Source organism: Oryctolagus cuniculus, chromosome 6, assembly GCF_051225735.1.
Source record: "Oryctolagus cuniculus isolate XC-2025 breed Fujian yellow rabbit chromosome 6, ASM5122573v1, whole genome shotgun sequence".
In the NCBI taxonomy this organism is placed as follows: Eukaryota; Metazoa; Chordata; class Mammalia; order Lagomorpha; family Leporidae; genus Oryctolagus; species Oryctolagus cuniculus.
In genome coordinates this window covers 167,394,547-167,416,433 of record NC_142872.1, presented here as the reverse complement: position 1 = coordinate 167,416,433, position 21,887 = coordinate 167,394,547, and the positions used below count along the sequence as shown (strand labels likewise).

At 67.4% G+C, this 21,887-nt stretch overlaps 2 protein-coding genes across 2 annotated transcripts; both read left to right on the top strand.

The window, feature by feature from the left end:
• The first annotated feature begins 1,125 nt into the window (after positions 1–1,125).
• Positions 1,126–7,143, top strand: LOC127486786 (uncharacterized). The gene is made up of 3 exons (XM_051831004.3): positions 1,126–1,573; positions 3,869–3,967; positions 5,831–7,143. Exons 1-3 carry the CDS (start codon positions 1,138–1,140, stop codon positions 6,040–6,042), a joined length of 747 nt encoding a protein of 248 aa, XP_051686964.3. The 5' UTR covers positions 1,126–1,137; the 3' UTR covers positions 6,043–7,143.
• A 5,852-nt stretch (positions 7,144–12,995) lies between these two features.
• Positions 12,996–14,213, top strand: LY6D (lymphocyte antigen 6 family member D). The gene is made up of 3 exons (XM_051831003.3): positions 12,996–13,070; positions 13,535–13,633; positions 13,718–14,213. Exons 1-3 carry the CDS (start codon positions 13,019–13,021, stop codon positions 13,951–13,953), a joined length of 387 nt encoding a protein of 128 aa, XP_051686963.3. The 5' UTR covers positions 12,996–13,018; the 3' UTR covers positions 13,954–14,213.
• The last annotated feature ends 7,674 nt before the right edge of the window (positions 14,214–21,887 follow it).

The following is a 21,887-nucleotide window of genomic DNA, read 5'->3' as shown; positions in this document are numbered from 1 at the left end:
GGCCACAAATGCCCCCTCCAACTTCCTCGGGCATAGGATGAGGGCTGGAAGTGCCCCACACCCAGGCCCTGTCCCAGGATGGCTCCAGGCTGTGCTGGCTGCTGGCTGCCACTGGGGCTCCCTCCCACATGCCCACGGCCAGGAGACCACTGGGGCGGAGGTGGCACGGAGTGGCTGGGGCACTCAGTCACGTGGCGGCACCTGCCCCACCGCACAGGTGCACAGAGGTGCGCTTTCTCCAGGGAACTGAGCAGGGCTCCAGCGCTGCAGCCCTTGGAGGCAGCCTCCAGGGGGCTCCTGGAAGGGGCAGGGGTCTCTTAAAACCAGCCCGAGGACCTGGGAGCCCACACCCCAGGAGTCCGAAGCTTTGAGTTCTCAAGGTTCACAGGGGCAGCCTCCAGCCACCAACGCCTGCGGGCATTCAAGTCCAGCACGCTCCCCCCCCCCCCGCCGCCCACCCCCAGCCCCAGCAACCCCCCTTGCCGCCCTCCACCTAGGGCTGGCTCCCAGCATCTTCTATCCTCTGAGGGTGGGTGGTCCCAGAAGGTTCTGGAAAGAGACCCACACCCTGAGTTGGCCCTTCCAGGGCACAGACTGGACAGGGTGTAAGGGAGCCGTAGACAAGGCGGACTGTGGGCCGGGGGAAAGGTGGACGATGCTGTGGACACAAGGCCAGGCCCCGGCCAGAGCCTGGAGGGGGAGTGCGTGGCCACACAGCGTCTGAGGGGGCTGGGGCCATTGCAAGGGAGAGCAGCAGGGCTGCGGGCGAAGCTGCAGGGGCCGGGGCCTGGGCGGTCGCGTTACCCTGAGCGTGGGAGCCCTGCGTGGGGGACGGAGGACAGAAGCTGAGACTCGAGCTCCCCCCCCCCTCAGCCCCAGACCTCAGCAAGACCCCAAGGACCTGGGCAGCAGTGGCGGAGGTGGCGTGGCGTGCTCCCGTGTCCCAGAGACACTCGGTGCCCTGTGTCCCTGGGGACATGCCCCGGCCCCCCCCTCCTAGCCGGGTGAGCTGGGCCAGCCCTACCCTACACCAGGAGCACCGCCAGCCCCAGACTCGGCCCTGCCTGGGGCTCGGGGTCAGATCAGCACTTGAGCAGGGCTGCAGGTGGCCAGTGCCTGCTTTCGTCCTGCACTGCCATGTCTCCCCCTGTCATGGGCTCAGCGCCCCCGGCCTACCTGCATGCGGGTGCAGGTAAGGGGACGTGCCCGGCCAGACCCCTCAGGCCCCGGGAAGGGCAGCCGCCGCAGACCACCCTCCCCAGCCCCGGTCTAGCTGGACGCCTTGGTAACTGCAGCAGGTGGGGGAGGCTCAGGACGAGGGACAGGTGGCGGTCACAGGGGACCTCCTTGAGAGCCCAGGGCCCTGGGGGTGGAGAGAGGGAGCCTGGGTGGAGTGAGTCAGGCCGGCCCTGCCAGCCCTGGCCCACCCCCCAGCTAAATTACCAGGTCCGACCCCAGCCGGGCCAGCCGTATAAAAGCAGCCTGGTGCCGGTGGCTCCAGTTGCCGGTGGACGTCCCATGATGAGGCCCCTGCTGGTGCTGCTGCTCCTGACCGCCCTGTGCACTGCCCTGGGTAAGGCTGCTGGCCCCTCCGTGAGGGATGGGGCAGACGGGGCTCCGGCCTGGGCGCCCCGGGCATAGATGAGGCTGGCTGTGGGTGGACAGCGACAGCAGAAGCATCGGCCTGGGTGGGGGGCTGAGGGTGGCTGCACAGGGGGACTTGTGGGGAAGCTTCTTCCCTCGGGGCCGAGGTCTGGTAGCTTCCTGGCTTTCGTGGGGAGGAAGCCCCCATAAGCAGCCTGAACTCAGGCCACGGTTCCAGCGAGGGTCACCAGCCAGGGTCACCAGGGTGGTCGCCAAGAGGGTCACCAGCCAAGGTCACCAGCCAGGGTCGGCAGCCAGGGACACCAGTTGGCCCTTCTTCCCAGGTCACACAGAGTTCCTGGGATGGGGGATTCTCATGGCCAGGCTCCTGGTGACCACACAGGCCCTGACCTTGATGACCTGACTTTGGGCCTGGAAATGGGGCCGGGGGTGGGGTGGCAGGGCTGTGATTACCGGCTGAATAATTATCATCTCGGTCGTAATTAGCCACAATTAGCCAGAGTGTGGGCTGGGGGGGGGTAGCTTAAGGAGGGGCCTCCAGTGGGGAGGCTGGAGAGACGGGGGCTGGGGCAGAGGTCAAGTTCGTCTGGGAAGGGACTGACTGCAAGGGCAGGAAGGGAGAGGGGCCGGGCACAGAGAGGGAGGCTGAGCCCAAAAGGGGACGTCCCCGGGGGGCCCCGACCTCCGGGAGCTGGCCACTGCCCCAGGACCTGCTCTCACCAGGGCCTGGGGCACAGACGTGCGGACGGCAGTGGGGAAGCTCAGGTTCCGTGAGGTCCCTGTTCAGAGAGGGCAGGTGTGGATCCCAGGGCCGACAGAGAATTCCAGAAGGCCCAGGGGCACCCTGGGACACACAGGCCACTTACTGTGGTGGTTCTGGGAGGCGGGGTCTTCAGGCGGGGGGAGCGCATGCTAGGAGGTATGAGGGGACCCTCTGTCCCCTGTCAGCTCCAAGCACCCCTCACTCTAGGGAGGGGCACTAGCCCTGGGCTCAGAGCAAGGACGCCTTGTCCTGGACACTCACTACAGGACCCCCTCACAGGACCCCCACAGAGACCCCACAGGACCCCCTCACAGGAACCCACAGAGACCTCACAGAGATCCCATAGGAACCCCACAGAGACCCCATAGGACACCCCACAGAGACCCCATAGGACACCCCACAGGGACCCCACAGGAACCCAGAGACCCCACAGGACCCCCCACAGAGACCCCCTCCAGGAATCCCCACAGGAACCTACAGGACCCCCACAAGACCCCCTCACAGGAATCCCTACAGGACCCCCACAGGACCCCCTCACAGGAATCCCCACAGGAAGCCACAGAGATCCCACAGAGACACCACAGGAAATCCCCCCACAGGACCCCCACAGAGACCCCACAGGAAATCCCCCCAAAGAAACCCCACAGGAAATCCCCCCACAGTACCCCCACAGAGACCGCACAGGAACCTCCAGGACCCCCGTACCCCCAGGGCGCCCCCCGGCCCCCTGCACACACTTGCTGTTCCCGATGTCTCCACCCAGCAGCCTCCTCTCAGCTCCTGGCCGCTCCTGCCTGGGCAAGCTGGCCTTGCGTGGGCCGGGCTCGGGGGTCAGTCCAGACAGCCAGTGGGAAAGCCTCCCTCCAGGCCAGCTCCAGGGCCACCTCCTCGGGGGAACCCACCCAGGCCCCCCCAGCCGTGTCACATCTGCTCCCTGCCGCTGCGGTCACCCCGCTGGGCGTTGGGCAGCAGCACCCCAGTCTTGGCCCAGCGCGCCCCGTCTCAGCCCCTGCCCCAGCCCTACCAGGGCCGCTCGCTTCAGCTCCCCATGGGACCTGGGGTGGGGTCAGCAGCAGGCCTCAGGTGACAGAGGGCAGAGCCCTCTGCCCCAACAGCCCTTAAGCCCCCAGCCCAGGCCAAGTCCTCTTCCCCACCCAGCCCAGGCCAAGTCCTGCTGCCATGGCTGTACTCCTATCCAGCAGCAGGGGGTGACAGGGAGGCAGAGCCTGGCTCGGCCGGGCCCGGGGGTGGGGCAGCCTGCAGGCTTCACGCTGTGCACCTGCGGCCCGCCTGTGCTCCCGGCCCGGCACTCACACACACAGGGAGCGTCCCCACCACGGCAGAGCCCCCAGCCCCTCAGCACCCTCCCGGGACAGGATGGCGGGAGGGAGGACGGAGGTGGGGGCGGCGCAGGAGGGCAGCACCGGGCTGGCCACGCAGCCGCAGCTGGCGCTTGGCCCCAGGCCCAGCCCGGACTGACGGGCCTGTGCTTCCCCCCAGCCCGGGCCCTGCACTGCCACGTGTGCTGTGGCCACGAGAACTGCGAGTCTCTAGTGGAGTGTGCCGTGACCGACAAGTACTGCCTGATCACGCGGGCCAGTGAGTACCCCGCCCCACCCCCAGCCTGGCCCTGCAGCTCAGAGGAGCAGGGAGGAGGGAGCGGCCTGTGTGTGGCCATCTGGGCAGGCCGGCCTCATGCTCTGCCCCGGCCAGGAAGGTGGGACCCAGAGCAGAGCAGCCCCCAGCAAAGGAAGGAGGCATGGGCAGTGGGGGGCAGGAAGGGGCTCCGCCATGTTGGGATGGTGACTGGGGGGCTCCGGCCCTGTGAGCCCAATGAGGTCATCCTCCGGGGCTGCGTCTTCTAGGCTTCCTGCTCCGGGCTGGGCCACGGGGGCAGCCTCCCTGTGCGACCACAGGGGTCCCGCCCACAAATCCCGGCAGGGCTGGGGCTGCTCCAGCATCTGCCCCTCACCCTGTGCCTTCCCGCGCTGGCTCCCCTCCCCCAGCTCAGCCCAGGGTCTCTCGAGGGAGCAGCGGGCGGGTGGGGCCTTCTGGACGGCCAGCCACGGCAGGTGCCTCCTGGCCCCGACAGCAGTCCTGGGCGGGGAAGGGAGGGATAAGGCTGTGGTACCCACGGTCCCTGCTGGTGACCCTGCAGTGGCCGCAGCCTACCGTCCCAGTGCCCCGGCCAGCAAACCGCAGCTGGGAGCTGCACGCAGTGAGGCAGGGGCTTGAGCTCTGGCCTGAGCCAGGGTCTCTTGCACGGGTGGCCACGCCTATCCCACGCCTCCTGGAAGTGGCTCAGAAACCGGTGGGCAAACACTGCCTCCACTGCACTGCCTCCGCAAAACACAGCTCCTCGTCCGCAAGAACAGCCAGCGAACCCTTCCAGACACCCACCGCACTGGAGGGTTTGGGGCTGGGAGAGACGCCAGGGCTCGCTGTCCCGGCACCGCCTGCGGGCTGAGGCGGGCGCATCCACAGTAGCGGGGTGCGTCCCTGGGCGGCTGATTCAGCCCTGGCCTGCGGCCTGTTGGCAGGATTTCCTGCCGCCTCTCACTCTCTCTCACGTCTAGGAGTGGCTCTGCGCCCCTGCTTTCTCAGGCCCCAGCTCTCAGCACCAGGTGCTGAGCCCTCTGCTCACTCCGCCCGCAGCTGGCCCGGGCGGCACAGGGCCAGCGCGGCCGGGCCCCTGCAGTGCTCGCTCACTCACTGGCCCCCGCGCAGCCGCTCCCGTTGCCCCTGCGTTTCCCAGCTGAGACGCAAAGAGACGAGGCCCCTCGTCCTCACCCCACAGTGTCCAGCCTTTGGTGCAGGGTTACAGCTTCCAGAATGTTCTGAGTCCTGAACAAGTGCGGGTTAAGGAACCCACTCCCCTTACCGAAGGCCCTGGCTCCCAGGCCCCCCGCAGCTGGCACTTTGCGGGTGTAGACGGTGGTGGCGGTGGGTGGTGCAGCCTGAGACTCCTCCAACCGGCTCAGCCACCCCCAGCCCCCACCCAGGGCCCCAGGGCCCTGGCAAGGCCCTGCCTTCACTTCCCCCATGAGACCTGAGCTTCCAAAGGCACTGTGCAGGCAGGCGCCAGGTTCTGCCACGCTCAGCTTTCCCGTCCCAGAAGGGGCGAGGGGCGAGGGGCGAAGGGCGAGGGGCGAGGGGCGAAGGGCGAGGGGCGAGGGGCGAGGGGCGAGGCCTCACCCCTCCCTGGTGGCTGAAGCTCCAAGCAGAGGAGGAGAATTCCCAACATCTCGGGCCGGGGACGGGGCGGGGCGAGCCATGGAGTCAGTCTCACGGGAGCGCCTGGCCTGGCGGGGAGGACTCCACCCAAGGGACACCCCGAGCCACCCCAGCACCAAAGTGGGCGGTGCCCAGGCCGCAGGGCCCCCGAAGGCCGGGGGTGCTGGGAGCCTCGGGGCCTCGCGTGCCCTACGCTGGGCAGCCGTGGACACTCCCCTCTCTCCACAGCCAACCCGGGCGGCATGCTGGTTATGAAGTCCTGCGCCCCGACCTGCCCCAACAGCACCGTGTCCCCCGACGGCCGCGCCCTCTCCGTCACCTGCTGCCAGAGCAGCCAGTGCAACCGCAACGCAGCCTCGGGCCTGGCCGCCGGCCCCGGGGCCCTGTGGGCCAGCGCCTCCGCCGGCCTGCTGTGGCTGCTGCTCCAGGCCGCCTGGTGAGGCCCCGCCCTGGGCCTCTCCTCACCTGGGTGGCTCCCGCATCCCTGCCCTGGCTGCCCCTCCCCCTCCCCTGTGCTGCAGAGAGATGAGGACCACAGCCCTCCAGGGCTCGTGCCCAGGGAGGGACACCTCCCCCAGCCCCACCCGCCGCGAGACCCTCAGCACCCTGGTGGGTTCCCGGGGGCGCCCGGCTACCCAGGCACAGAGAGAGTTCTCCAGCCCTCCAGCATCCTCCGCCGTCATTTGAGGAAGTGGGAGGCGGGGCTGGGGGCTCCTGCCCCCTCAGGCCCTTCCCGGCCAGATCCCCCCTCCATGGCCCCTTGGACCACCTCCTGTGAACACAGCAGCAGGGAGAACAGGACTGCGAGCTTGGGGTCCCTTCAGTTCTCTATGCATTCTCCAGGCACCCTGCTGTCACCCCACGTACCCACCCAGCACCCACCCAGCATCCATCCAGCCACCCAGCCATCCACCCACGCACCCACCCAGCCATCCACCCACGCACCCACCCAGCCATCCACCCACGCACCCACCCAGCCACCCACCCAGCCATCCACCCACGCACCCACCCAGCCACCCACCCAGCCACCCACCCAGCCATCCACCCAGCCACCCAACCACGCACCTACCCAGCCATCCACCCAGCCACCCAACCACGCACCTACCCAGCCACCCACCCAGCCATCCACCCACGCACCCACCCAGCCATCCACCCAGCCATCCACACGCCCACACACCACCCATGCACACGCCCACGTGCCCACCTATCCACTGATGTACCCACCCACCCACACACCCACCCAGGCACACTTCTCGCTAATGCCCTCATTCTCTCCTGGGTGCCACCGGCCAGCACTACACTGACCCCTAACAGGCCTGCCTCCCGGGACTTCCCAGAGGCTCCGTCTGCTGCCCAGAACCCCGGCGCCCGTCTGGACAAAGGCAGCCTGCCTAAAGATCCCCCGGCTCCCGGGGTGGGGGCTGGGTCACCTTGGAGTTGAAGGGCTGGGTCACCTGGGGCGTGACCGCCATCCTCCCTCCCCCAGCCGCGCCGTCAGCCAGTGCTTCCTCTGTCGTGAGAATAAAACTGTATGGTCTGTGAGGGTCTCACTCTCCAAGATGTCACTCCCAGATGGCTGGGGGGGAGGTTCTCCGTGTGCCAGCTCAGGGGTGGGGGCCACGCCCTTGCCTCGCTCCCTGGGCATCCCCCGCCTCCCCTGCCCCCTCCCCGTCAGCTCCAGGTGGGGATGCACACAGGGGCCCTGGAAGGTGTCCCCATCCATGCTGTCCCTGAGATGCCCACATCCCGCGTGGCCCCAGCCTTGGCTCCTGAAGTCTGGTCGGGGGCGGGGCTCCTCCTGCCCTCTGGACAGCACCAGGGCTGTGGGCCCCCCAGGACCGAGTGTCCACCCAGGTTTCTTCCTGGGGCGAGGCCAGAGCCTCCCAACTCCAAAATTTTCTCCCTGCCCCTACCCGGGCCCTGCGGTCCAGCGCCCTCCATGGCTCCTGTCTGCCCCAGTCCGCGGGTCTGACCTTGAGCCTTGCCCTGCCCCGCCCCTCTGAAGCTGGGAGCCCTCCTGTGGGCCAGTTCCTCACCCCTCGTGTCTTCCCCAGCTGGCCAGGGAGCAGCAGCAGCTTCCCGGCCTCCTGGCCGAGCTGCGCGCGCAGCCCGGGCACCACCAGGAGCCCCCTGGATGGCCGCTGCCCTTCTGTTCCGATCAGCAGCCTCCAGCAGTGGCGCAGTCCTGCCCAGCAGCCCCGGGCTCCTCCCCTGCGTGCCCCCCTCCTCCACAGCCTCACAGGGCCCCGACCCTGCGTGCCCCACGCAAGGGAGCAGAGGGCCTGGGCCAGAGGAGCGCCTGCTGCCTGGAGCCTTCGGAGAACCACAGCGGAGGAGGCGGGCGCAGGGGAGCTGAGCAAGCGCCGGGGCTGCCAGCAGGGGGCGGGGGGGGCGGGCTCGGGAGGGAGGCAAGAAGGCGAGAATCCTGTCTCTGCAGAGCTGCCCGGGCCTCACCCTGTGGTGTGTCACTCCTCCTCGGAGCCTCTGTGCGCGGAGCCAGGAGACCGGTCCCACGAGAGGGGCCCCCGCCAGGCCTGCCGTCCCCACTCCCCCATGGCCGTCCCACAGTCATTAAACCAGCACCCACCCAGAGAGTGCTCCCTGCACACCAGGCCCCTGCGGGAGAGATGGCCACCTCAAGGTGCCAACGCCCCTGGGGAGCCCGGGCCAGGGCTCAGGGCAGTGCGGGAGGGAGGTCTGGCTGACGGGAGGTGGCAGGGTCCCCGGCAGGGGGCACAGGTGCATGCAGATGCCCAGGTAGGGAAGGGCTTGCAGGCCAGCGGGAGGCCAGCGGGAGCCCAGAGCGGGCTGCGCAGATGGGGAGCGTGGCCGTGACGGAGCAGGCGGTGTCTGCAGTGCCTCCTCTCCTCTCCTCTCCCCTGTTCTTCCCTCCTCTCCTCCCCTCCACTCCTCTCCTCTCCCCTCCCCTTCCCCTCTCCTCTCTCTTGTTCTTCCCTCCTCTCCTCTCCCCTGTTCTTCCCTCCTCTCTCTCCCCTCCCCTCCACTCTCCTCCTCTCTCCTCTTCTTCCCTCCTCTCTCTCCCCTCCCCTCCCCTCCTTTCCTCTCTCCCCCCACTCCCCTCCCCTCTCCCCCTCCTCTCCTCTCCCCCTCCCCTTCTCTCCTCCCTCCCCTCCCCTCCTCTCCTCTCTTCCCTCCCCTCCTTTCCTCTCCCCCTCCCCTCCTCTCCCCTCCTTTTCTCTCTCTCCCATTCCCCTCCCCTCCTCTCCTCCCTCCCCTCCCTTTCTCTCCCCTCCCCTCCTCTCCTTCCCTCCCCTTCTTCCCTCTCCTCCCCTCCTCTCCTCTGCCCCCCTCTTTTTCCATCCCCTCCTCCCTCCCCCCACTCCCCTCCCCTCCTCTCCCATCCCTTCCCCACCTCTCCCTTCCCCTCCCCTCCTCTCCTGAGGTGGGCCGGGTTCAGGGTGGAGCAGCCCTGTGGTGACAGAGGCAGTCAGGGGGTCGGGGGCCAGGGCACAGGCTGAAGGGGACCCAAGGCCTGGGAGGGTGCAGCACAGCCTCCCTGGGTCCCCCTGCTCCTGCTTCTAGGCCCAGGAGGTGTCTGAGGGTGGAGGTGGGGGTGGGGCCGTGCATGGGCCTGGGGAGGCAGAGGAGGCAGCCAGCAGGCAGGAGAGCTGGGGCTGAGATGTGAGGTGCAGCAGAACAGGCGGCCTGCCGCTGGGTCATGGCCAGGGGTGCAGGAGGGGCTCTCTGGGGTCAGCCCCGCCTGACCTGGGTTCACGGTCAGGCTGCTCCTCTGTCCTGGGCACAGCACCAAGGCTCCTGGGCCTCCATGGTCCCCCCAGCCTGCATCTCCTACCCCCAGGGACCCATCCACTCCACCTTCTTGGGTGAGGGAGATCACGCTGGGCAGCACACCCCATGATCCCTTAAGCTCTCAGGACTGCGGTAAGCAGCTCCCTGGCCGCGCCCAGCTCAAGCCCAGCCCCACGCACAGGGAGGAAAGCAATGCAGTGTCTACCCAGCACTGAGCACCACGGCAGGGTCCCCTGGGGCCGCCGGGCTGTGCACGTGAGGTTGGCGCACCTGCTCTGACGGCCAGCAGGGCGCCCAGTGTGATGAGATGTCTCTTTTCCTCTTGAGGATGAGTGATGCCCCCCAAAGTCCCCTCCCACTCCCACAGACTGGGTGTCCCAAGTCCCAGAGCAGCCACCGACTGCTAGAAGATCCCGGGGGGCTGGAGCCCCCAGCTCAACTCAGTCAGGGGCAGGGTGTGTGTGTAAATGAGAGAGGGGAGAGGGTCACCCAGGCAGCTGTCCGCCAGTGCCGACAGAGCTGGCACAGGGCCCTGGGGGGTCAGGGGTCAGGGGCACCACCGGCCACCAGGCAGCACCTGCCCGGCAAGGGCTGTGGTCACCTGGCCCACACTCCTGCCGGGACCTCCACCAGGAAGCCGCTCTGTATGACCCCCAGGGAAGGGGTCCCTGGGCAAGGGGAGGGTCCCAGGGGAGCAAGAAGACAAAGGTGCCGCCCCCAGGCAGGGGAGCGGGTGGAAAACAGCCCCTCCCACCACAGGGCCTGTTGTAGTCACTGAGCATCACCCGTGCAGCAGTGCCCAATTCACCCACGTCTCCCCCTCTGACCACCTGGCCCCCTTCTCGGGTCACGTCCACTGGCCCAGCTCCCCCTCGCTCCATCCCCTGCCCTGAGCTACCTGTCTCGGCGGCCCTGTCCGTGCCGTGGAGAGGGAGCTCCGTGAGGCTGCGAGTTGGCTTCTCTCCTCTGTGCTCCTGCAAGTAAGCCAGCCGGACGGATGTGGGATGCGGGGGCAGACACGCAGTAGACTAGTGGATGGACGGGCGGGTGGGTGGGTGGTGGATGGATGGATAGACTGGTAGGTGGGTGGCTGATGGCTGAGTGATGGACAGATGGGTGGGTGACGGATGAATGATGGGTGCTGGGGAGGAGAAGGCGGGGGAGTGAGGGAGAAAGTGGAGTAGCCCCTGTCCGTGCCCCACCCCCACAGAGCTCAGCGGTTGGCAGCCGCAGCCTCAGGCCTCAGTGGGTGGGGGCCCAGCATGGGGGCGGGGTGGGGGCAGGACACGGCAGGAGCAGGAAGTGCACTTTGCCCTCCTCCAGGGTCGGAGGCTCTCCCTCGGGCGCTCTGGGCTCTGCCAGTCCAGGGCCCACGCTGCCCAGAGCCTGCCTTCCCGGGCTCGCCAGGTCATTGTGCTGGGCTCCCAGGGCCCCCCGCCCACCCCTGCAGGCTCTCTCCGCCCCGTCACAGGAGGGCGACTGGCCCCGGGCACACTTGCCCGGTCCCCCGGGGGCCTGCACCTCACAAGGGCGCGCGGAGCGGTGAGGTTCCCGGTTCCGACACCCCCGCCACACACGGAGCAGGTACCAACTCTGGGCCGCAGGCGCCGGCTGGGCGTCCCCTGACTACGGCCGCTCATGGCACCATCTGCCCGGCGTTGTGTCAGAGCCCAGGGGCCAAGGGCTCTGTCCTCACCCCGCCAGTCACCACCCCGCCGCTCTGCCTGCACTTAGCCTGACGGGCTGGAAACCCGGTTCCCGCGCCCTCTTCCCGGAGTCCCGTGACGTGAAGGGCGGCTCCCGGAGCTCAGAGAAGGATTCTGTTCAGGTTTATGCAGGCAGGTGGCAGGTGTGCCCCGAGGGACGCACGTGGCAGGGGCAGTAGGGAGTCTCCACCCCTCCCCCAGCAGCACCCTCAGGCCTCCAGGAATGCTGTCCTTACAGGTTTCCACGGAGGCCTCATTGCACACGCGTGAGCCATGTCCTTGGTGACCACCTCCACCTGGGACGGGGGGGCGGGGCTAGACGTCCCAGCCCCCGAGCCCTGCCTGTGGCTTCTAAGGTCCCCAGCCCCATCCTGAAGCCCCAGGGGTGCCCCAGCCCCCAGTCACCTCCTCGGACCCCTAACCCGCACCCCTTGTGATGATACCGCATAGTTTAGCTGTCGTCCTCCAGGGAGGGAGACAGGACTCAACAGCGCAGGGCCCCCGGTCCCAGGAAAGGGGCAGCCGCGCCTGCAGCCACCCCCAGCCAGGCCGAAGAACTGTTCTGTCTCGCAGGACCCCCGGTGTCAGCCCAGCACCCCGAGAACAGGCTGCACCCCAGGAAAGGCTGGCCTGCTCCCTCCACCACTGCTCCCTGGACTTGGCCCCCGGCACAGCAAGAAAGAAAGGGCCAAGCCGGACGAGGAGCCGCACACGGACGGGCAGAGCCGGCCTCGAACCCCAGCCCTCCCTGACTGAACTGCCCAGGAGCCCCGCCGATCCCTGCCCTCGAATCTCCCACTTCCTCCTGCAGCGGAGCCGTGGTTCACGCACCGGCTGGGAACCTGCCGGGGACAGACTGCGCACGGCCTTGTGGGCAGCCGCCCCGGACCCCACTGGAACCCAGCTGCCCTCAGCTCCGCACCTGGCGCAGCCTCCCCGGCCAGGGGGATGCCGGGGCCCCTCCCCCACCAGGCCCCACGCCCAGACCTCCACTCCCAGTCTACTCAGCACCCCGGACCCTCAGGCGCCACTGGGCCCGGCAGGAATTCCAAACCCGCTTTTCCAGCGGCTCCCATGGCCCTGGCCCCAGTGAGTCACCCGCAGCTGCCACCTCCCTCTAAACCCCGCTGCCACCCGCCCACACTCTGCTTCCCAGGGGTCCCAGAATCACCCTCCCCTGTGCCAGGCAGGCCTGGGGCTGGAGCTGAGGGTGCCTCTGGCTCTCAGGCTGAGCTGCCCCGGGGGCTTCTGCCCATAGCCCTCACGGGTCCCAGAAGGCACCACCAGCGCTGGCCTGGCAGCTGCTTCAGGGAGAGCCCGGGGCTGTTAACTTTACCCCGCTTGGCAAGGGAGCCCGGCACAGGTGCTGGCTCGCCCAGGACAGGGTACAAGGGAGGGCTGGGGGTCTGGAGCCCGGGTCTGACCAGCCCTGGAGTCCACAGGGCTCCCTGGAGCGTTGGGCCGGCACAGGCCACTGTCCTCCATGGGCCCCACCCTGCCCGTCCTCATCCCCTTGGGTGCAGGTGGTTGGGCGGCAGGGACCCCCGGTCTCTCTCTGATCTGATCCTGAGCTCGCTGTCCGCCAGGCCCAACAGGGCAGGGGCAGAGCCAGGTCCTTGCGGGTCCTACCTCCACCCCCAGCAGCAGCTTCCGGCACAAGGCAGCAGCCGGGGTGGGGTGGGGGGCCAGGGACAGCCTGGGGAAAGATGGAGACAGCAGCACACAGCTGCAGGGCCCGGGCAGCCAGGCCTCTGTCCACAACTGGCGGAAGGGCAGGCCCCTGGGAGGCCGCTGGGACAGAAGGCCCCCGGGTGGCCAGGCCAGGTGTGAGCTGGGCTCGTGGGTGCAGGCTGACGCCAGCAGCCCCTCCCACGGCAGGGCCCTGCTATATAAGGTCTCCGGAGAGGAGGGGCCCCACTGCTCCCACACAGCGCCCGGCATGAAGACGGTCCTGCTGCTCCTTGTCGCCCTGGCCGTGGCCACGGCGCCAGGTGAGGGGCTGGGCCCGGGCCGGGTGGGCGGCTTTGGCAGCGCGGGGGCCCCCGGGGCCCAGGCAGGCTGGGGGCGGCCGGCAGTTGCTAAGCACCAGAAGCCTGGCTGCTGACGTTCAGACTCCGAGAATCCGGACTCTGCCAGACAATTCCAAGTGCGGCCCCGTGGCCCCGCGTCTTCCCTGGGTGCGGCCGCCTGAGAGTCTCAGGGGCGACCAGGGAATCGGAGGCTCGGAGGACACGGCCGCCGGCCTGGGGACAGGAGGCGTCCCGAGGCTCCCCGGGGAAGGGTCTCCAACACACCAGCAGTTACCCCAGCTCAGGACACCGCCTCCAGGATGGCTCCCGGGGCTGAGCACGGGACAGGAGGGACTGGCGCAGGCGGGGCGGCCGGGGGTTCTGTCCTGAAGGGGCTCCGTGGGCGGTGGGCACAGCCCCAGCTGAGACCCCACCCTTCCCGCCAGCTCTGGCCCTGCGCTGCCACGTGTGTTCCAGCACCACCAACTGCAAGCAGCCCCAGCCCTGCTCCAGCAGCGCCCGCTACTGCAGAACCATGACCAGAGGTGAGGCGGGCGGGCGGGCGGGCGGCGGTGGGAGGGGCTGCCGTGGCCGTGAGCTCGGTGCCTGACCGTCCCCGCTCTGTGCAGTGGAGCCGCTGTCAGGGAACCTGGTGACCAAGGACTGCGTGGAGTCCTGCACCGCCTCGCACACCATGCAGGGCCAGGTCAGCAGCGGCACCACGGCCACCTACTGCTGCCAGGGCGACCTGTGCAACGAGAGGCTGAACAGTGCCGCGCCCGGCCGTGCCTGGCACGGCAGCGCCCTCCTCGGCCCCGCGCTGGCCCTCGGCCTCCTCGCCCTGCTCTGGGCCCCCAACCTGTGACCCAGCCCCCTCCCCCCTTTCCCCGGGTGTCCACAGCCCCCTCCCTCGCCGTGAGTGGGTGCTGGCCGCCCTCCCCTGGAAGACCCCAGGACTCTGGGACCAGGACCTGGAGAGCAGCCCCTGCCCCGGGACAAGAGGAGGCAGCCCCCGCCCCACCCCCACCCCCAGCCGCCTGGAGAGTGGGGGACCCAGTCATCCTGTTAGGTTTCTCTTTATTTTTTCTACTTGAAACTTCACGGAAATAAATGATGTTAAACCGGTGTGGTTGTGTCTGTGCTGTTCTGGGGAGGAGGGGGTTCTCGGCCCTATAGGACCCCCTAAGCCTTGAGCGTCTGGGCCAGTCCTGGCAGAGCGCGGCTGCTGTCGGAGGAGCCAGGACCCTGCCGGGGCGGAGCTGGCAGTGCTCGTGGCTGAGGCTGGCGTGGGAGCACTGGGCAGCGAGGAGCCCCTCCAGCCGCAGCCCCGAGACCCTTGTCCGATCGCCTGCAGAGGGGCCCCCGCAGCTGCCCACAGCAAGCCCAGCAGCCAGCAGAGGCCACCCACGGGGCCGGAGCTCACTGGGAGGCGCTGGGGCGGGGCATGACTGAGGGTGCTGGGAGGCCCAGCCTCTGGGCCCTGGCTCCGCGGGAGCTGGGAGGGCGGGTGACGGAGGAGGCGCCCAGCCCGGGCCCAGGCAAGCAGCCCCCGCACAGCTCAGTCTTGCCACCGGTCCCGCTCCGTCTGCCGCCTGCACCGGTTCTGGCCTCACGGGCTCAGCAGCGAGGGTCTGGCCTGCGAGGCCCTGGGATGGCAGCAGCATCTGCGCCCCCAGCGGGAGTGGAGGGAGCAGCCGCCGGCGGGAGGCTCAGCTTGCGGAGTCCGGCCTCCGGGCCGACACAGCCGTAGATGAGCAGGGAGACTTGGGGAGGCCCTGCCCCGGGCTAGCACTTGGTCGGGGTGAGCCTGGCCTCCCCAGGTCTGGCCGGGTGGATCCTCGTCCTGACCAGGCCATGCTGAGCCAGACACTCAGCCTCCCGCCTCCAGCCCCCACGAGGCTGCCCCTGTCCACTGTCCGGAGTCCTCTGCGCCCGGAACATTCCCACAACCGGGTCTGGGGCCAGCGCGCCCCCTGGCGGCCGCCGAGAGCTAGTCACTGGGAGACAACTCCCTGGCTAAGGCCGCTCAGCCCAGCGCTGGCCACCTTTCCCCGCTGGGGCAGCCAGCCTGGACCTGGGAGTGGGAGTTGGAAGAGCAGAGCGGGGTGCCCGGACCGGGAGCATGGGAGTGGCCCTGCCTACCCCATGGCTGGTGCAGGGATCCAGGTGGGGGAGAGGAGCAGCCACCTGGGGGGGGGGGGGGGCTGTAAGGAAACATCCGCTGGCCCATCTTCAGTGCAAAATGCTGAGTGGAAAGTTACTGGCAACCGGCTGTAACCAGCTCATACAAGCAGCTTGCAGATAACAACCACAAAGTTCAGGCAGCTCCAGGGCAGGGAGGAAGTTAGGGAGGGGCAGGCGTGCAGGAGGGAGCAGAGGACGCTTAGAGGGGGAGGGGAGGTGGGGCGACTTGGGCGAGGAGCCGGGGGAGGGGCCTGCGGGTGGCGCCTAGGCCTGCACCTGCCCTGATCCATGAACACCGCTGGCGAGGTCTCGCTTCCCCGTTTCCACAGGAGGGCGACGGCCCCGCCCAGCCTGCAGAAGGAGGACGCTGCGTGCCCGTCCCGCGTCAGGAAGCTGGGTTGGGCCACCAGGCTCCAGGCCGACAGAGCCTGTGTGATGGGCCCAGGGCTTCTCCAGGCCGAGACCGGACGAGGGCTACGTGAGGCACGGAGTGGTCAGGAGGGAGCCAGCGGCTCGGCTCAGGGAGCCCCGGCCATGCCAGGGACGGTCCCAGTCCCCAGGCAGCAACCTAAGCAGCAGGAAGGTCCGAGGGCAGCAGTCCTCCCGGTGAGAACGCCGAATGGTCGGGGACAGCAGAGCGCTGCCGTGGCAACGCGCGGCCGGAGCAAACTGGAGTAGACTGGAGGAAACCGGTGCATCCAAGGAGGCAGGTTCAGCTTTAAGGGCAACAATTAGAAGGATGACCTCAGACACTGAACCAGCAGCCCTGGGCCCCAGGGACCAGCAACCAGGCTGACGTCAGCACGAGGCCGCCAGACCACGGCTGCGTCCAGTTCACACAGCGGTGCTCTCAATCTCAGGGTGCAGTGGCCTCCTGGCGGGACATGGCCTGCCCGTCCAGTGACGGCCACGCCCCTGGGTGAGGGCGTGGCCTGCCACTCTCCTGATGGCCACACCCCCAGGCCAGGGAGGGCCTGCCAGTCCAGTGACGGCCACGCCCCTGGGTGAGGGAATGGCCTGCCACTCTCTTGATGGCCACACCCCTGGGAGAGGGCGTGGCCTGCCACTCTCCTGATGGCCACACCCCCAGGTGAGGGCATGGCCTGCTGCTTTAGTGATGGCCACACCCCGGGCCAGGACCGGCCTGCCAATGTCCTGATGGCCACTGTCAGACAGCGTGAGAACCCACTGCTTAGGGACAACTTAGGTCGCTTCCCTAGTTTTGACACAAGCGACTCTGGCCTGGTTCTGATGTTCGGTGACTGTCACACAGCCCAGCTCTGGCCCACCCTCGGCCTCTGAGTGTCCCTGTCCCCAGCCCCTGGCGGCCGCCCCATGATCCTAGCGGGCAGCCCCTTGAACATTTTAGACCCGTGGGACCCCACCCCATGGAGGACCCACCCAAGGCAGCAGCCCCAGGCTTGGGCTGCAAGGGGGGGTGGGGCACCCTGACGTCACAGGGCCACCCAGCCCTGCCCCTCATTCCCTGGTGCCCCTGAAGGAGGTGTCCTCCCCCCACCCCTGCCAAAGCCCAAGGCCAGGACACTCTTCTGTCTCCGTCTGCAGACAGAGGGTCTTTCCAGGGTGGCTCTGTTCTGAGAGGGGGCTCGGCTGCTCTGCACAGCCTGGCACACCCGGCCGGCATGAGGGGCCCCCGCATGGCCACTCCAGGACCCCCATTCCTCTGCAGCACCCCACAGGGGCTAGTGGCTGGGGAGGGGCCGCTGAGGCCATCCAGTGGGGCTGGGGCTGGGGGCCCCTCGGACGCAGGTGCAATGTCTCCACAAGCAGGCCGCCAGCTGTGATGGGAAAGCGCCTCCCCCACTAACAGCTTCTCATGCTGCCTGGGCGACCTTGCGGCTTTAGATCTCACCTCCAGGTGGGGGCAGTCTCCCACCCAGAGCCGGCAGGGGAAGGGGCCGCGTCCCGGGGTGGGGTGGGGGGTCGGAGCGGCTCCAGGAGACCTGGCTGCCTGGGTGACCTTGTGGTTTAGATCTGTCACCCAGAGCTGGCAGAGGAGGGGGCTGAGCCCTCTCCAGGAGACCCCCGCTACCTCCATGAGCCCCGAGCCAATCAACATAGGCATGTGAGCCCCACTCCTGTCCCACGGGCACCCACCCCCCAGAATGACCCAACGTCCTGCCTCAAGGCCAGCGTCCTTCTCGGCACTCCCTGCTCTCCTCTCCACCACACGCTTTCCTGTCCCCTGCCCATCAGAGTCTCTTTTCTGTCGAATCAAAGGTTGCCGGCTTCTTATTTCTACGCCGAGCTGAGGGAAAGCAGCCACGGGACTCGCGGCGGCCACCACGCTGCTCTGCGCGACCGGCGGCAGTCCCGGCGCCCCGCTGCTCCTGAGGAGCCGGGCTCAGTCCCAGAGCACGGCGGCCGCGCTGCTCCGTCGGCTCCCTGAGCTCCCAGTCGCCGTCACCTCCTCCGACCTGTTCTCGCTTCTGAGGGCTGATGCTCACGCCGGGGTTTGGGGACTTTTCTTCTTCTTTTTTTAAGATTTATTTTATTCGAGAACAATCACAATGGCCGGAGCTGCGCCAATCCAGCCAGGAGCCAGGAGCTTCTTCCGGGTCTCCCACGCAGGCGCGGGGGCTCAAGGACCTGGGCCATCCTCTCCTGCTTTCCCAGGCCACAGCAGAGAGCTGGATCGGGAGTGGAGCAGCCAGGACTCGAACCGGTGCCCATACGGGATGCAGGCTGTGCCAAGGTGCCGGCCCCGTGTGCTCCTCCCTGGGCGGTGCTGTTCTACAGACATCAGTGGGGGTGTTCAGCAGCACTGCCCAGCTCTGACGCTCACGGATTCTTTACAACTTTTATTTACTGGCTTTAGAGGCGGCAGGGTGGGGGGATATAAATGACAGAGAGTGCTGTTTCCATGGAGAACCACCACAGTGAGAACCGAAACCAGGAGCCGGAACTCAACCAGGCCCACGCGGGTAGCTGGGAACCAACAACCTGAGCCGTGGCCGCCGCCCCCCGGGAACCTGGAATCGGGAGCCAGAGCCGGGAACCCCCCTCCACCCCGGGCCCGGCACCAGTAGCCCCCAAAAGGGGCGCGCTCGCGGCTCTGGCTGCCCTGGGCAGTTCCCTCAGCCGTCCGTGTACCCTGGAGCTCGGCTGTGCAGACACTGGGGTGGCCACATCCCCGCTGGCCAGCCGGCTGCGTCCCGCCTCGCTCCAGTGCCGGAGTCTTTCCCCAGCCCTGACCTCCAGCCTCCCCCACTCGCGTTCCTCCCAGTGGGCTTCTCAGTTCCTCCTGTCCTTGACCTCTCCACCAGTCTCTGGGATTGGGCGGAGGCGTTTGGCCACAGGCGCCACGGCCGCCGGGCTGGGTTCTCCTGCAGCCTCTTTTCCAGGGGCCCCGGCCCCCCTTCCTCTGCTGCCTGTCCTTCAACAGGACGAACTTCGTCCTTCTACCCTTGCTGGCGCTTCGGTTTTTCCTATTCTTCTTTCTCTCCATCTGGTCGTTAACTGGGTGTTTCAGCACACATTGTTAACTTTCTACAGCCAACCTGCAAGAAACTGCATTGTCTCAAAAGCAGCGCACTAAATGTATCACAAGCTACTTCCAGCCCCCCTCCGGCTCTGTCGTCTACTATTGTCTAACAAGTTACTCGCATGTTTGCCAGACGTTCCAGGATGTAACCACTGCTTCTACGCCAATCAATCATCTTCTGGCATCACCTGCCTCTTTCACAGGTGACTACGTTGACAGTGTGGCTGTGGCCCTGTGGGTTTGGTTGTGTGTGCGTGCGTTGTTGCTGGAGAGAAGTATGCCGCCATCGCCCTCTGCGGGTACACGCAGAACGCCAGCACCCACGCTCCCGTGGGTTGATTCTACCCCGCTTTGCAGGGGGCTTCCTGCTTCCCGCGCTTGGGATTCACTGGGCTCCCGGCGCCCACGCGCGGTGTTGTGAAACACACCTGGCCTCTGTCATTTCCTGCCACGCAACTCCTCAGCACGTGGGCCTGGCAGGTGGGTGGTCTAGGCTCAGAGGTGGCTTCCGGAAGGGGCTGGTAACCAGGGCTGGGGGGTTCCGACTCTCAGCGCCCCCCCAGACTCTGGGCAGAAGATGGAGCTGGTGACCAACGATGAGTCGTCACATGCCCTGAGGACTCCTGTGGACACCCAGGAGGCGGGGATTCCCGGAGTTTGACAGCTGGACCTGCCCAGGTCCCTGGGGGCGGTGCCTGAGCCTCCTGGGAAGCGCCACGCCCCCTGCTGACCGTGTTAGTTCAGACGCTGTCCAAGAACTTTCCTGAGAGTTGGCAATTTGGGAAACAGAGCCCTGTCTGAGGCTGGGATTGTGCAGGACTTCCTAAACTTGTGTTTATCTGAGAAGCAGAGAGACAGGGAGCGCTCCGAGCCGCTGGTGCGCTCCCGCGATGCCCACCGAGACTGGGGCCCGGCTGGGGCTGCAGCACTGAATCCGGATCTCCCAGGTGGCCGGCCGGAACCCAGGGGCGAGAGCTGGGGCGGGCGCTGGGGTCCTCACCGCTGCTCTGCGGGGCGGAGGAGCTGAGGAGGAAGGCGAGTGAGGAGCGCGGTGGCTGCGTCCAGCTGTCCCGAGGCCGGCCACAGGACGCTGCTGTCCCACGGGCAGTGCTGATGGCCTCCACGGCTCGGCCCGGCCAGCGGCCCTGGCGGCAGCTGCAGGGGGACAGAGTCCTGAGCCTTCCGCCGCCCGCTCAGCGCGTCCCTGAGGCCGGCACTTGATCTAGCGAATTAACTGCACCTGAGCAGGGGGCCTGGGGACCCCGTTCCTAGCCAGTCGCTCAGAAGTGCAGGTAAGACCTGGGGCTCACGATTGGCATCCTGATCAAACCACGCCAGGGCAGTGTCGCCACCAGTGCTGCCGGGCTGGCAGCGTCACAGCCAGCGGTGTCCCCCGCGGCAGCAGAGGGGGCTGCGCTCCAGTCTCTCCCACCACACCTCACGGGAACTTCCAGTTTGCACCAGTGCGGCGTAGCGGGTAAAGCCACTGCCTGCAGTGCCGACATCCCATATGGGTGCTGGTTCTAGTCCCGGCTGCTCCTCTTCCAATCCAGCTCTCTGCTGTGGCCTGGGAAAGCAGTAGAGGATGGCCCAAGTGCTTGGGTCCCTGCACCCACATGGGAGACCCGGAAGAAGCTCCTGGCTTCAGATCAGCTCAGCTCCGGCTGTTGCGGCCATCTGGGGAGTGAACCAGCAGATGGAAGACCTCTCTCTTTCTCTCTCTCTCTCTCTGAGACTCTGCCTCTCAAATAAACAAGGAAAATCTTTTTTAAAAAATGTAACATGTCTCGGCCACTGTCTCTCTGGACAGCACGTCCTTCCCCTGCAACGTCTCCCGCCCTCCAGGCCTCCACTGTCAGAAACGAGGGCCTCGAAGTTAGCCCAGCTCCGCTCTCCGGGCGTCCGTCCAGTCCTCCGCGCCCTGGGGTCTGACGGAGGCTGGGGTCACCAGCACCTCCCTGCAGCCCCTCCTCACTGCCCCCCCCAAAAAAACACCCTGAGCAGCACGGAAACCTCCAGCAGGCTGCCGGCTGTGTCCCGGCACGAACTCTAGCTCACCACAAGGTCCTCACAGCAAAACCACGATGGACACACCCGTTCCCATCACCATCACGCACCTGCCACCAGGACACTAAAGTTCCAAACAGAGGGCCAGGAAACTGCAGCAGCAGGCCACACCCCCAACTCCACCCCTTTTAAATAAGTAAGTAGGCTCCGCCCCAGACACCTCTCCCTGTGGGCCAGCCCAGATGGCACAAAGGGTGGACCTGAACCTTGGAGAGAGGCTGTCTCTCCAGCTTGCCCACCTGCCCTCCGAGTCCCCCCACCTGCCTGTGTCCCCCCCCAGTATCCCACCTCCCCCGAGTCCCCCCACTTCACCCGGAGTCCCCCTGCCTCCCCCGAGTCCCCCACATTCCCCGAGTCCCCCCACTTTGCGTGTAAATTTTGCCTGTCTGCTGCCTCCCTGCTCCTCAGCAGGCCCGTCTGTCGTGGGGGACAGGGCCCCGGCAGCCCCGTCCAGCAGTGTCACCGCTCACTGGTCTTTCCTCCGGGTCTGGCCTGGCAAACCCCGCTGCTCACCCGGGGACTCTGATTTGTGTCTGTTAGTCCCTCCCCTGCCCGCTGTCCATCCTCGCTGTCCTCGCTGTCCACGCTCTCCTCTGCCTTCCGGAACCTGTGGAACAGCACACGGCTAATAAGCCCTGACTCAGTCTGCCCCCAGCCACTTCTAGCCTGGCTCTGTGAGTACTGCCTCTCTCCCCCCACTCCCTCCCTCTCTCTCTTTCCCTCTCTTTCTTTCTCTCCCTCCCTCCCTCCCTCCCACTCTCTCTCTCTCTTCCTTTCTCTCCCTCTCCCCCCCTCCCCCGCCCATGCCTGTTGATGCATTTAACTGGATGGGTTTTCCTTTGGCCTGCAGCCTTGCTCCAGGACAGTTAGGCTATTCAGCCCTCCAAGGGGGCCTTGGGCGGGCTGGAGCCCAGCCCCTGTCCTGTCCCCTGCTCCCAGTCGCACAACCGCCTCCTGCCCCATCCCATGGTTCTTCCCCGGTCTCTGCGCAGCCCCTCCAAGGCACAGCCAGGAAAAGGGAGCCCGGGTGGGGGGCACCGCCC